Here is a 12,445-nt window from a genome sequence, read left to right as displayed (position 1 = left end):
GCAATTCTCCTTTTTCCGATCTGATTTTATGTATCATACGGTCGTTTTCTAATTTGCAAAGTTGTCTCGCTAAAGGTTAATGGGGTTTATCGCCAAATTGTTTTTGTTTGGTGAATTGAAATGCTCTACTGATTCTTGCTGAGAGTATTTGGTTTAGTTTGTATTTGAGTACAGATATTTTGTTATGTTTTTCTATGGATGGATAGGCAGCGTTTTTTATGTCCAACTGTTTTATTTGTTTTTCTAGCTCTATTTGCTCTGCCTTTCTTCTCTTATTCTGAGTTGTGTGGTATGAAATAATGCAGCCTCTGAGGAAGGCTTTAAAGGTTTCCCAGAGCAGTGATGGAGAAACACCAGGAGTGTCATTTGTCTCGAAGAATAATTCTATCTGTGACTTCAGGTATTCACAGACTTTAGCTTCTGCGAGCATTTGAGGATTAAATCTCCAGCTCGACTGACTTTTCCCAATTCCTAACAATTTCACAGAAAACATAAGAGGACTGGGGTCTGAAATAATGATATTGTGATATTTTGGGTTGTAAGTATATGGCATGAGTTTAGAGTCTACCAGAAAATAATCTATTCTTGTGTAAACTTTATGGAAACCTGAGTAGAAGGAGTACGCTCTTCCTGATGGGTTGGCAATCCTCCATACATCATATATATTTGTGTTGTTTATATAAGTGTTCAGAAATTCACTGGACTTTGATGTATTTATTCTGCTAGAAAAAGATCTAAGTATTGGTCTAATATACAATTTAAATCACCCCCAATTATCAAATTGTACTGGGATATATCTGATTAAATCAAATACTTTATTGAAAAATTGGGGGTTATCGAAATTTGGACCATATAGGTTCACTAAGGTCAGCGAGCTTGAGTACAATTATCCAGTCACTATGATATACCTATCATAGTGAATGGATACCTTATCAGTTATTGTGGTCTTGTGTTTGAATGGAATACCTTTACGAATTAGAATTGCAGTACCCCTGGCTTTGGAGGGAAAATTGGAGTGGTATAGCTGTCCAATCCACCACCTCCTTAGCCTGTGTGAGTCATTCTTGAGATGTGTCTCCCGTAAGAATATTAAGTCTGTGTTAAGGGATTTTAAGTGGGCTAGTATTTTGCCCCTTTTTATTGGTTCATTTGCGCCCAATATTCCAACTACAAAAGGTGACTAATTTTCCCCCCATTCTGCAAGCTACATTATCTTGCATAGCCTACTTAGTATTAGTATGTGTTATCTGCTGAATGAAATGATCCACCTTAAGTAGTTAAAGTACATTTTCAAGTGTAGTCTGGGTAAATACCCCCCCACAGATTTCCAAGGAAAGTATGAAGGTTAAGAATATTAATTCAGATTGGAAAATCAATACATGGGTAAATAGGTTAGGAAAACAAAAAAGAAGAGAGAAAAAAAACAGCGGTAGTCTTAAAGCAACCTTCCGTATAATTAACTTCTAGTACTGGTATCTATTAGGTAACCCTGCAACTTTAACGTATTTATAAACTAAACAGAACAAAAAGTAAAAACCTTCTAGAAGCTCAGCTTGCCACTCTAATAAAAGTTCTATAAAATTACATGTTATGGGATAATAGTCAAAGCCCATTCTATTTGCATTTCAACAAGAGGGAATTAGGAAGAACACCTTGAATGTTGAAGTGTATAAAGCAACTCAGCATAAACTATAACAAGTCATCTAAGTAAGTAGCTGAATGCGTAATTGATGGGCATGAATCTCGTAATTTTACCGTACAAGACAGTGAATCACAAACAGTCCACGACCTAGTCATTATAATACTTATCCCCTGGCGGCTCTGGCGATGCACTGGGCATACTGTAATGCTTCTTTGGGGTCAGTGAAGAGAGTGTCAGCGCCGTCGTGTGTAATGCGGAGTTTGGCCGGGTACAAGAGTCCAAATCGGACTCCTGGTATGTCTCTCAGTATTCTCAGTAATCCGTTGTCTTTGGTATGACAGGTTCCTATCCTTTGCCACTTTGCGAAGTATATCCTCCAGGACGTGGCAGTAGTGTACCCGCAGGATCAGATGTCGCAGTGGTGCGTTGTCGTCTGGTCGAGTTCTCAGCGCCCTGTGTGCTCGGTCGAGCATAGGCTTCTTGTCCAGAGCGAGTGTGTCTTTCAGTAGTTGTGCTGTGAAATCCCAGACATTTTGACCGTGTTCCATACCTTCCTTCACTCCGGCTATTCTCAAATTTTGACGCTTGGAACGTCCCTCCAGATCTAGACATTTTTCTGATAATTTTGACACCAAGCCGGAGATGCGCTCCACTTCGACTTTCAACTCATCCGTAGAATCGGAGCTAGCTGTAGCCGCTAACTCTAGCTCTTGAATGATCTTGCTGTAGGCGAGTGAGGTTGCCTGAATGGTTTCCAGCTTGTGGTTGATATCGGTTTCCAATCATAGAATTTCCCTACTCAGGGTCGCGGTTACCTCTTCAATGCGAGAGTCTATTTTGGCGCATATTTCCTGCTTCACTTCAGAGAGTTCTTGGTGAAGGGTTTTAATACCTTGTAGAACCTATGTTTGGTTTGCATTCTCTTCGGGGGGCTGTCTCTCAGGCGAGCCAGGGGCTTCTGTGTGGCCTTCCTCTCCGTCTTTTTTCGGTTTTGGTTTGGGTGGCATTGTGGACTGTTTTCCGTTAACGTTTGTGTTGTTGATATTTCGGTCTTTCCGCATATGATGGTGTAGTGATGAGCGGTTTTTGCTCTGTTATTAGCGTAATTTGTTCGGAAAAGTGCAGAGCTAATTAAACGTGCATCCTGTCTCTTCATAGCGCCACCGGAAGTCTCCATGTGTCTGTTACTTTCAACATTCCAACACTATCTTCCACTTCCCTTCAGCATCGCCAGACCTCTCATACCAGATACTCATAATTATACGATCAAAGCTATAGATGACACTGGGAAGATTAACAACCTCCGTGAATGTAGTGGAGGCATAGTAAATGTTCATTCGTTGCTAAACACGCTCATGGCGTGAACCTCCCACGATGTGATAGCTTCGGGCTGCGCCAACTCGGCGCCTAGATAATTGCTGCATATCCCTATCCGCTTGTTAAGCCATAACGTATCGAACTTCCGATAATACTGTTTCTGGGTCCAAGGCTCTGCTGCATTGGCTGAGGCTCTCATCTTTTCAACGTGCCACAGTGCTATGTCCCTTGTTGTTTGAATAGAGCGGAGTCCAAAAAAACTATTCAGTCGTCATTCTACCGCTTTCCTTGCGATGAGAAAGAGAAGAGGAAATGGCTGCAGTTGATAATTAAGTTACAATTCTTAAACGAATGAAGAAAAACAAAGTTTGGCGCCAGGGGGTGCTAACGTTAGGTAGCTGTTCTTACCTGTCCTTATCAGTTCTCATTATGCATATACATTAGTGCACAACCTGTCTACATTACAGTTTATCATTACTGTACACCTACTACCATATATTCTTACCACTGTATTATATGTAAGGCATAAACCACGACGGGCTGTCCCGTTATTGGAAAATAATGGAAGTTCTACTATTTGCACCGTTGTTAAGCAAAAACCTTTGGTCATTAATTCTATGAAACCAACGATTCTATCAAGAAAAAATAGTTCCTTCTTGTTTTATACCATACAATTAGCACCAATTTTGGTCATTTTTGCCATTACATTATTTAAGAAAACTACATGAAACCATAACTCAATCAAATTAATCTCCCTAGCTCTGTCTTGCTTTTTTAAAATGTTGCGGTCTAGCAGTGTAGACATTGCGTTTTAACAAGACACTCTGAAACCGGGTTTGAATGCCAGTTAGCTTTATGATAGGATATGATTATGATCTCACAGCATGCTTGTTATGCTGGCTAGCTAGCTAGCTAACTATTGAATTGTATTCAAAACAGCGGTTACTACAAACGGAATCGTTCACAAAGATACGGATGAAAATGCATCCCGTAGCCATGAGTTAAATACGGAACGTCTATTCTACTGTCCAAATAAGGGACGATTCCGTATTTTGTGGGATGGTTGGCATCCCTAAATGAAGTAACTAGAACCATGATTCAACATTGCCATCTATTGCAAAATTGGATATTGAAAAGGGGAGGGGACATAACAACAATTCAAAATCGAAAGAATAATGCTGTTGTTTTAACTGCTTTAGAATGCTGGATTTTGTAGTGCACTGATTTTATTGGAGTTGACAGAATTTAGACCCTTTTTAACCCTCAATGGTGCCTCACTAAAGGAGGAAGTGATCGTGAAAAGGTTCATAGGTTCGGGATCTGAAGGAGCGCTTGGACCCGGAAGTGGCAAAACGTCATGCGTGACGTCAGACTAAACAAGCGGATAGAGCACCACTGATGACTAGCAGGCACCCTCGGTATTTCAACGCCGCTCCATTCACGCCAGCGAACGGAGATAAGTCTAATCATATTAAGCATAATTAGTAAATACCATTCTAATATCCAACGGGTCTGAAAAACTCAAAGTGAGTGCAGACTATTAGAATCTTACAGTATCGTGTTTCTGAGTTCCCTAGCCTGCACGACTAAGAAATAATTCTTCACCTTCCTATAACCTGAACCGAAAGTAATCGTATTAGGTATGGTTGTCTTTTAATACCCCCAACTCAGGGTACAAAGTATATTCACCTTTCTTGCATTGATAAATAATTATCCCACTAGATCAAAACTGAATAAATATTTACCATGTTACAGAAACCCGCCCCCCAATGGGAAAGGCGGATGTGGTATAAAGGTGTGCCCTCCAAACAGTCAATGACAGCTCAGACCGCTCTCTCACTCTGCCAGGTTTTTTAAGTCAATGACCGCCAAGGCTGGAACATATTTTTTTTTGCTTTTTCCAATTTTTCTTTTTTCTTCGGGGTTCACATTGATTTTTAGGAAGCTATCCAAGCCTCAGTCTCCACACCGAGTAACCCTGGATCGCTGCACCATTGGATTTCTGAGTGTACGCACCGCTTTGGAACTGTGTGTCTATGCCTTGAAGTACTGAAGGGTTCGTGTTGGGAGTCCAGTGTCGCCAATCAAGCTGGCCTGTCCCAAGCTGCATTTTCAGGCTTTGAACTTAGCGCGTGCTGCCTCAGCTGGGTCTCAGGGATCACTTTCTCCTCCCTCTTTTCTCTCCTCTCCACACTCTGACTCATAAGTAACACCATAATTCAAAGTTTAACCTAACGTTAGCTATTTATATGCGTGCATCCGTACAAAGCCAGCAGTAGCAAGACAGCTGACGGACTGTAAATCTAACTGTATGGTTAAAGACCTTTGTGTTATGAGTCAAGTGTAACCGATTGTTGTCTGTCACCTACTAATCATAGGCTACGTGCGTAGAATTGTATTAGTTCATAGTGAGTTTCTGTGTAGCGTTACCCAGCAACCTTGTTGCGATAGCGTATCACTTATGAACCATAATACTAATACTTTAACGTCTCACTCGTCACTACATGCTACATTATATGTATGAGTTGTATTGTGCTATACTGTGCCAGTGTCCTATCCTATAGGCCTATTACAACCAAAATGCTTAATTTCCGGAATTATTTGTCATTAAAGCTTATATTTTTTATGTGTGTGATTGTGTTTCGTCTCTCATACTGATGGAATGATCCACCAACAAAGTCAAATAGAGACATCTGAATTCATAAGTGCCAAGGGTCAATTCCCTCTAAATAATTTGAAGTATTGAGGTTGATAAAGGGTGATCTCCAGTTATTCTGGGTTCAGTATTCAGTGTGTGCTGTGCCACTAACAGGGTAACTGAGGGTGACCCCTAAATGGTGGTCTTTAACCACTGAACTGTAACTAAATCTGAAATAATACAATAAATTAATTTTAATTTAATAACTCAACTAAGTACTATCAACCTGACGTAATTGGAAGTTCCAACCAAGAAAGGATATTGAGCAGACTGTGGTAAACTACATCAACTGTTCAATCTCTTGTGAAATTAAGTCTGAAAATTAGGTTATAACCAGACATGGACCAGTCACAAAGCAGAGAGATGAGGGAGGTGCCATCCTCTGTTACTGATCCCAGATCTAAACGGGAGATTTGTGATGAGCACCTGGTTTTGGAGAGGAATGCAAGAGGAATTTCGTGAGCACTATCCAGGCGTTGATGGACTATGGGAGTCAATTAATAAGCAGGACACAATTTAAAACATTGTACCTCCTTGTTCTGGGGTATCATAGGATGGGTACCCCAATGTTGAGGTATTCTGCTGCAGTCTCTCTGGAGGACTACCTCTGCAATCACCCGGGGAGCCATGGACTCCACTGCACGCAAGCGCAAAAGTGGAGAGACCAGGACAGTCCCCTTTTCCTCCTATGGAGTTCTGCCATGGATATACTGATGGAGATGTATTTCAAAGACATCATTGATGCCATGTTGGAAGCCTGTGAAACAGCCAAAGCCAGTCTCACACAGGTCCCTGGAGTTCTCCTGGATGTGTAGTCACAGGGGGTGGGGTCAGAACACACAGCAAACACGGTACCATCCTCCACCGAGGACCGCTCTTGAGATTTGCAAGAGAAAATTCTGGCCCATCTTAGATGCCCTGCAGCTTCGCACCTCTGTTCCCACTGCAAGCGAGGGAGCCCCTGGTCCCTTCCCCCTTGGACTATGTGCCAAAAATCCACTTTCCACAGTCTCCCAGCCCTGATTGACAGAAGGTGCCCCCTTTCCACGGGTTAAGGGCCACCTTCACTCCGCTGTCAGAGAAAAGCCATCAGCTGTTTCTCATGGAGGTAAAACCGGCAGCACTTCCAATCACCACCTCTGGATTACAAACAGGAACTACGTCCATCAAGTTGTTTCCAGCTCAATCTAGTGTCGAGGTGTCAGTCTAAAGATGTAACTCTGTCTTTTGTTCTTTTCCGAAGAAAGGTGTCAAACAGTACATTAGTAAGGAAGTTCTCTGTATGGACCTATGTGCTTGTTGTGAGGGTGTGCTTATCAGTGATTGTTAGAGACTACATCTGGAATACTACTCTGAAGAGTGATGACAGGGTCCAAAGGACATTTTTGTGAGTGGGACGCTCAGTGATGGGACAGTGATGCAACACATCACCCCCCCCCCCCGAGAAGCAGATCCTGACTACACAGAGCAGTTGAAACCCGTCTGGATCACAGGCCAGATGGTGAAGAATCCCATAGGGTAATGAAGCTTAAGGCACTGTGGGAAAGAAGCTACGCTGCACACGCACAGCACGCTTGTGGCTCCTCCAGACTGAAGACTGGCTCTGAAAGACTACCTGTCGAGATTTCCAGATGCAACAGGGCTCTAACATCACCCGTAACACAATACAGACCTTCCTCATCACAGGTAAAACAGGATAAAAAGGACTTTCAGTTAACACAATGACTGGACACATCTGTTGTTGGACACTACAGGATGCAGAGAGAGGTCTCCACTCCACAGCTGTTCCAAAAGATGGACTATAGTTTCAGGACAGTAATCAAAGGTGGACATTGATTGGAAAAATTGAATCACTTTGTAAATGTCAATGTCTTGTCTGGTAACCCACTTCCCCTGTCTTTCTTACTTTTCTGTAAACTGAAGCTTCCTCTTCGGCACATGTTTGCATGAAGGGTTTATCACCTACAGGGGTGGTAATGTAATTAACCATTTGGCCGTTCTCAGCCATAGAAAGCTTCGAAGTGCTCAGCCAGCGTTGCCTGGAGAAAAAAGAGAGCAGGAACTAGGGCGTTACTATCTGAGGGTTGAATCTGTGTGTCTGCGTGTGTGTGTGTGCGTGTGTGTGTCAGAGAGGGTGTCCATGCCCCTGCCCCCTCCTCTTTTTCACCAGTTAAAATATGCAGCTTTCTTTTAGTTTTTAGTTTTTAGGTTTTGGCAACTTGGAAGGAGGTAGTTTTGTAACAGTTGGAAGTGGGCATCTGAGACTTGCATCTAGGCATGCCATTCTACTTTTCATCTCTGGTTCTTTTGGACTATTCTGCTGTCTTTTGGATTCTGCATTTTGGATTACTCTGGGACAAAAGCTGTGGTTTGCCATCTTCTCCCATTAATTTCTTGTGTGACTGTCCATGTCTGTAACCTTTGTTAATAGTTTTAAGGTAGTTGGACCTCATCTTTAGATTAGACGTGAATATTTGTTGTCACTTAACATTTCTTAATTCTCACCTGGTTGTGATTTGTACGTTTTGATAAAGGTTGATCCAAACAGTTTTCTCTGCCTATCAATGAATTTGGCGATTTGATTGATAATTCATATCTTTGATAAAATTATCAAATTAAATCAAATAAAAATATTTGGCTAAGTGAGGTGTTGATGCACTTGTGTTCGGGATTCAGAGTGCCAGACGTCAACGAGTGTTAACGGTTAAAACTGCTGGGTTTGGAAAATTATTATTTAAATTAATCCTTGCTGACAGGGTACAATATCTAGTTGTGTTTTCTATCAGAACAATGCATTGCAATGGTTTAGCACTCATGGGCCAAGTCAATCCATCACGCCAAAGAACGGCTATCTCCACTCCACTGAATGATCGAGACGTGTCTGAACGAACCATTAATGAACGTTAAAGCCAGCTCTGAATGAGAATCACAACATTTTTGAGTCTTTGTTTGCCGATAGAGGGTTCCTATGCCCTCTGGGGAAATGGGGATTACTGAATCAAGTAAATGAATAAAAAAATGTGTTCTTTTCACTGAACAAATCGTTTGTGAACAAGTCAGGATAAAAGAATTTAACTTCCCTTCACGATTGGAGACAGCTTGTGTCATCACAGTAAATGAAAAGCAATGACATGACCCGCGGGGCCGTGCTCCGAGAAAGCTTTCAAGTCATCTGACAAACTGACATTGCATTTAGTAGCTTGCTAGGTGTTATGAATTCAGGTTAAAAATATGCAGAAATACCCTCTCTTTGTCTTCAAGAAATGGTGGGAGATGGGCAGATCCAGGGGGTAAAGAAGGATGAGATATTGCTGACAGTTGTCTAGGGCAAAGGCAAGTTTGACTGAGGAATCTGCAAGGTCTTAAATGACTGATATGGCCGTAGAGTCGATCGGGTTATGATCATGGGCGACGTGGACCAGATTGAAGAAATCATCATCTGACGGGTTGCTGGATAGGCTATCCATCTTAAAAAGTTCGGCAGAGGAGGTGAGCAAGATGGCTTATTAAGTCTGTAGATAGATCTAAGTTTGTAGGTCACCAAATATGCTGACGGGACAAGTAAGTTCTGTGACTGTGTTGCATGTGAAATGAGAACGAATATAAAATGAAAGTGAAAGAGAGCCTTCTTATTTGAGATTTTGGTGAATTGCAACAACCATTGCAAAAGGTGTATGAGCGAAAAAGAGCCGCACAATAATAAACTCCAATACTAAACAACTATTCACCAAACAAGCAATACAACCTAAATTAGATACAGAATTACACTTCTTTACAGGAAGCAGGTACACACTTCACATTTCAACGGCAAAAAAAACAAGGCAAGATCATCTAAAACAAGATCGAAAAATGAGAATGCATACAATAATAGTACTTAATAATAATGGTAATCAATCATTATAAGGCATTAAGTAGAACTGCCTAGAGGAAGACATTTCAATACATTTAGTGACCACACAGCGATCCACAGGACAGTAACCATGTGCCATCTGCCTCACCTCAAAATCCACATTTATTTTTACATATCTCTAGTGTTCAATACAGAAATAATTCCCTGGTCCATTGGGTTTAAATTTTGACCACCTTCCAATTGGAAGTTGCTTGTATCACCAACTTCTCCCTAAACTAGCACAATTCCAAGTGCAGGCATTAGCATTGATTCTCGGGGCAAAACTGGCCTCTCTTAGTACGGCACATTGCAATGCCTTGCACACTCATTCCAAACAGTGGCGTTTGAACACACTAGAAATACATAAATATGTGCCAAGTTTCATGAGGAAACTGAGAACTCACAATGCTGAGTATCTGTCCATCGCTGACTGGACATCCCGCCGGTACACTGTCCTAAGAATTACCATGATGGGATCAAATTCCTTCTCCCAGACTTCAGCTGGAAAAAAAAAAACATTGCATTACAATGGTAGAAAGTCTGACAAGATGCTTACATTTGGGGCAACAGAGTGCCTCCATTTGGTTGGTGAACGGACATTCCGAATTGAAATAGCTGATAACAGCTGATGTACTGTAGGGTAAAGAGACTTGCATGAAAAACTGCCTTCCAAATAATACAAGTACAATGAGCTCCATAATGTTTGGGACAATGACATTTTTTCTTGATTTGGCTCAGTAATGTACAATTTTAGGTCAATAATCAAACAATTTACATATGGTTAAAGTGCATAATCTCATCTTTAATTGAAGGGTATTTTTAAACACTTTGGTTTCACAATGGAAAAATATACATACACACAGTACAGACTAAGTATTAGGCCATCTGTAGTTTAAAAAAAAAAGAATTCAGTTAATATATGCACATTTATTGAACCACAAAACAAAGTACAAACATTTTTTTATTGTTTTATTTCTACCAATAACACAAAAAGATGACTTCTTTATACATGACTTTCCTCAAAAACCTCCTTTGACTTCAATTACAATTAAATTCAAATACCCTCCACAGGTAACTAAATTGAGTGAAATCTAATCTTTCTATGTTTACTTGGCCCTTACATACACACACGTACATTTACTCTGTGTGTTCACAATCTTTATAGCGCCTAATCTTACCTTCCCTGTTTCTCTTTCCAGGGGACTCCCATCCTTATCTCACCCTGAGTTCAAAGACCGATCCAGCCTGTTTCCTCGCTCCATGGTCATGCACTGCTTCAGCCCTGTTCCGCCCCTGCCCATGCCTTGATGCAGCCTGGAGCTACAGGTCTATCACTCGGCTCCTCTAAACTTACTATACCATTTGGTCTTCAATTATTCCTGTTAGCTATCACCGCAACTGTAATCTGTATAACCCATTTTTTTGCTGTGATAGATTCCTTGTAGCATTTCTGCCACATTCCATTCTACTGCTATTTTACACCAGGCTGGCCAGTGGAGGATGGGCGCCCCTTCTATAGCTGGGTTCCTCTCGAGATTTTATCCCATTGGGGAGTTTTTTTCTTGCCGCCGTTTGAGGGTTTTCTCCCCACTGGGAATTTTTTTTACCTCATGTATTTGCTATTTGGTGGTTCAGGCCTGGTGTTTGCTCTGTTTGCCCTTGCCTTGCTAGTCTGTAAAGCGTCTTTGTGACAGTTTTCTGTAAAAAATCACAATACAAATAAAACTGAATTGAATTGACTGGAATATTTTACTTCCACTACAGGCAAATAGCATTTGGCTACCTGTGGTTTAAAAAAAACTTAAAGTAAACAAGATTTCAGCCAATTTAATAACCCATCCACCACCCTCCCACCCTGGCATAAAAAGCCAGAATGAAGTTTGCCAGTGATCACCAGGACGAAGACCTAGCCTTCTCGAGGAGTGTTCTCTGGTCAGATGAAACAAATTGTACTGTTTGGCCATAATGATCAGTGCTATGTATGGAAAAAAAAAAAGGGTAAGGCTTTTAATCCGAAGAACATCATCCCAACTGTGAAGCATGGGAGTGGTAGCATCATGTTGTGGAGGTGTTTTGCTGGAAATGGGACTGGTGCACTTCATAAAATAGATGGCATCATGAGGAAGGAGGATTATCTATAAATACTAAAGCAACACCTCAAGACATCAGCTAAAAAGTTAAAACTTGGTCCCAACTAGGTCTTCCAGCAGGACAATGATCCTAAGTATACCTCCAAAGTTGTAACAAAATAGCTTAAAGACAACAAAGTGAAACTATTGAAGTGGCCATCACAAAGCTCTGATCTGAATCCCATAGAAAATTTGTGCTCTGAACTGAAAAAGCATGTCCAAGCAAAGAGGCCCACAAACCTGACTGAGTTACACCAGTTCTATCAGGAGGAATGGGCAAAAAATGCCGCAAAGTATTGTGAGAAGCTTGTGGAAGGCTACCCCAAGAATTTGATTCAAGTTAAGCAATTAAAAGGCAATGCCACCAAATACTGACAAAGTGTATGTCAACTTTTAACCCACTGAAAATCTGATATAGTACATAAAAGTTGAAATAAATCTCTCTCTTAACTATTATTTTGAAATGACCTCTTATGGAAATAAAGTAGATACCTTAATTGACTTAACACAGGAAATGTATGGTAACATGAAATCTGTGGAGTTTTATAAAATTGAGTTTGAATGTCTTTAGCCTAGGTGTATGTAAACTTTTGGCCTCAACTGTATGTATGTATCTGTGGGTGCATATATACAGTGGGCTCCAGAATTACTGGCATTGATAAATATGCACAAAAAATGCTTTAAAAAAATGCTAAACTAAAAAAATAATAGTTATTGACATAAGGTTTATTTTCCAACATGTGTAAACTAGTGTGCTTTATTAATGATTC

At 40.8% G+C, this 12,445-nt stretch overlaps 1 protein-coding gene across 5 annotated transcripts in view; it reads right to left on the bottom strand.

Annotated features, from left to right (window-relative positions):
• Positions 1–12,445, bottom strand: part of ubr3 (ubiquitin protein ligase E3 component n-recognin 3) — a 418,217-nt gene that overhangs the window by 255,292 nt on the left and 150,480 nt on the right. For all 5 annotated transcript variants that reach the window (XM_035408072.1, XM_035408075.1, XM_035408074.1 and 2 more), the window contains one exon: positions 9,951–10,047. In XM_035408072.1, the coding sequence (XP_035263963.1) occupies positions 9,951–10,047 (97 nt within the window). The remainder of the gene's footprint in view (positions 1–9,950; positions 10,048–12,445) is intronic.

This window comes from Anguilla anguilla, chromosome 3, assembly GCF_013347855.1.
Source record: "Anguilla anguilla isolate fAngAng1 chromosome 3, fAngAng1.pri, whole genome shotgun sequence".
In the NCBI taxonomy this organism is placed as follows: Eukaryota; Metazoa; Chordata; class Actinopteri; order Anguilliformes; family Anguillidae; genus Anguilla; species Anguilla anguilla.
Note: the sequence above shows the minus strand (reverse complement) of the source record. Positions and strands in the feature narration are given on the sequence as shown.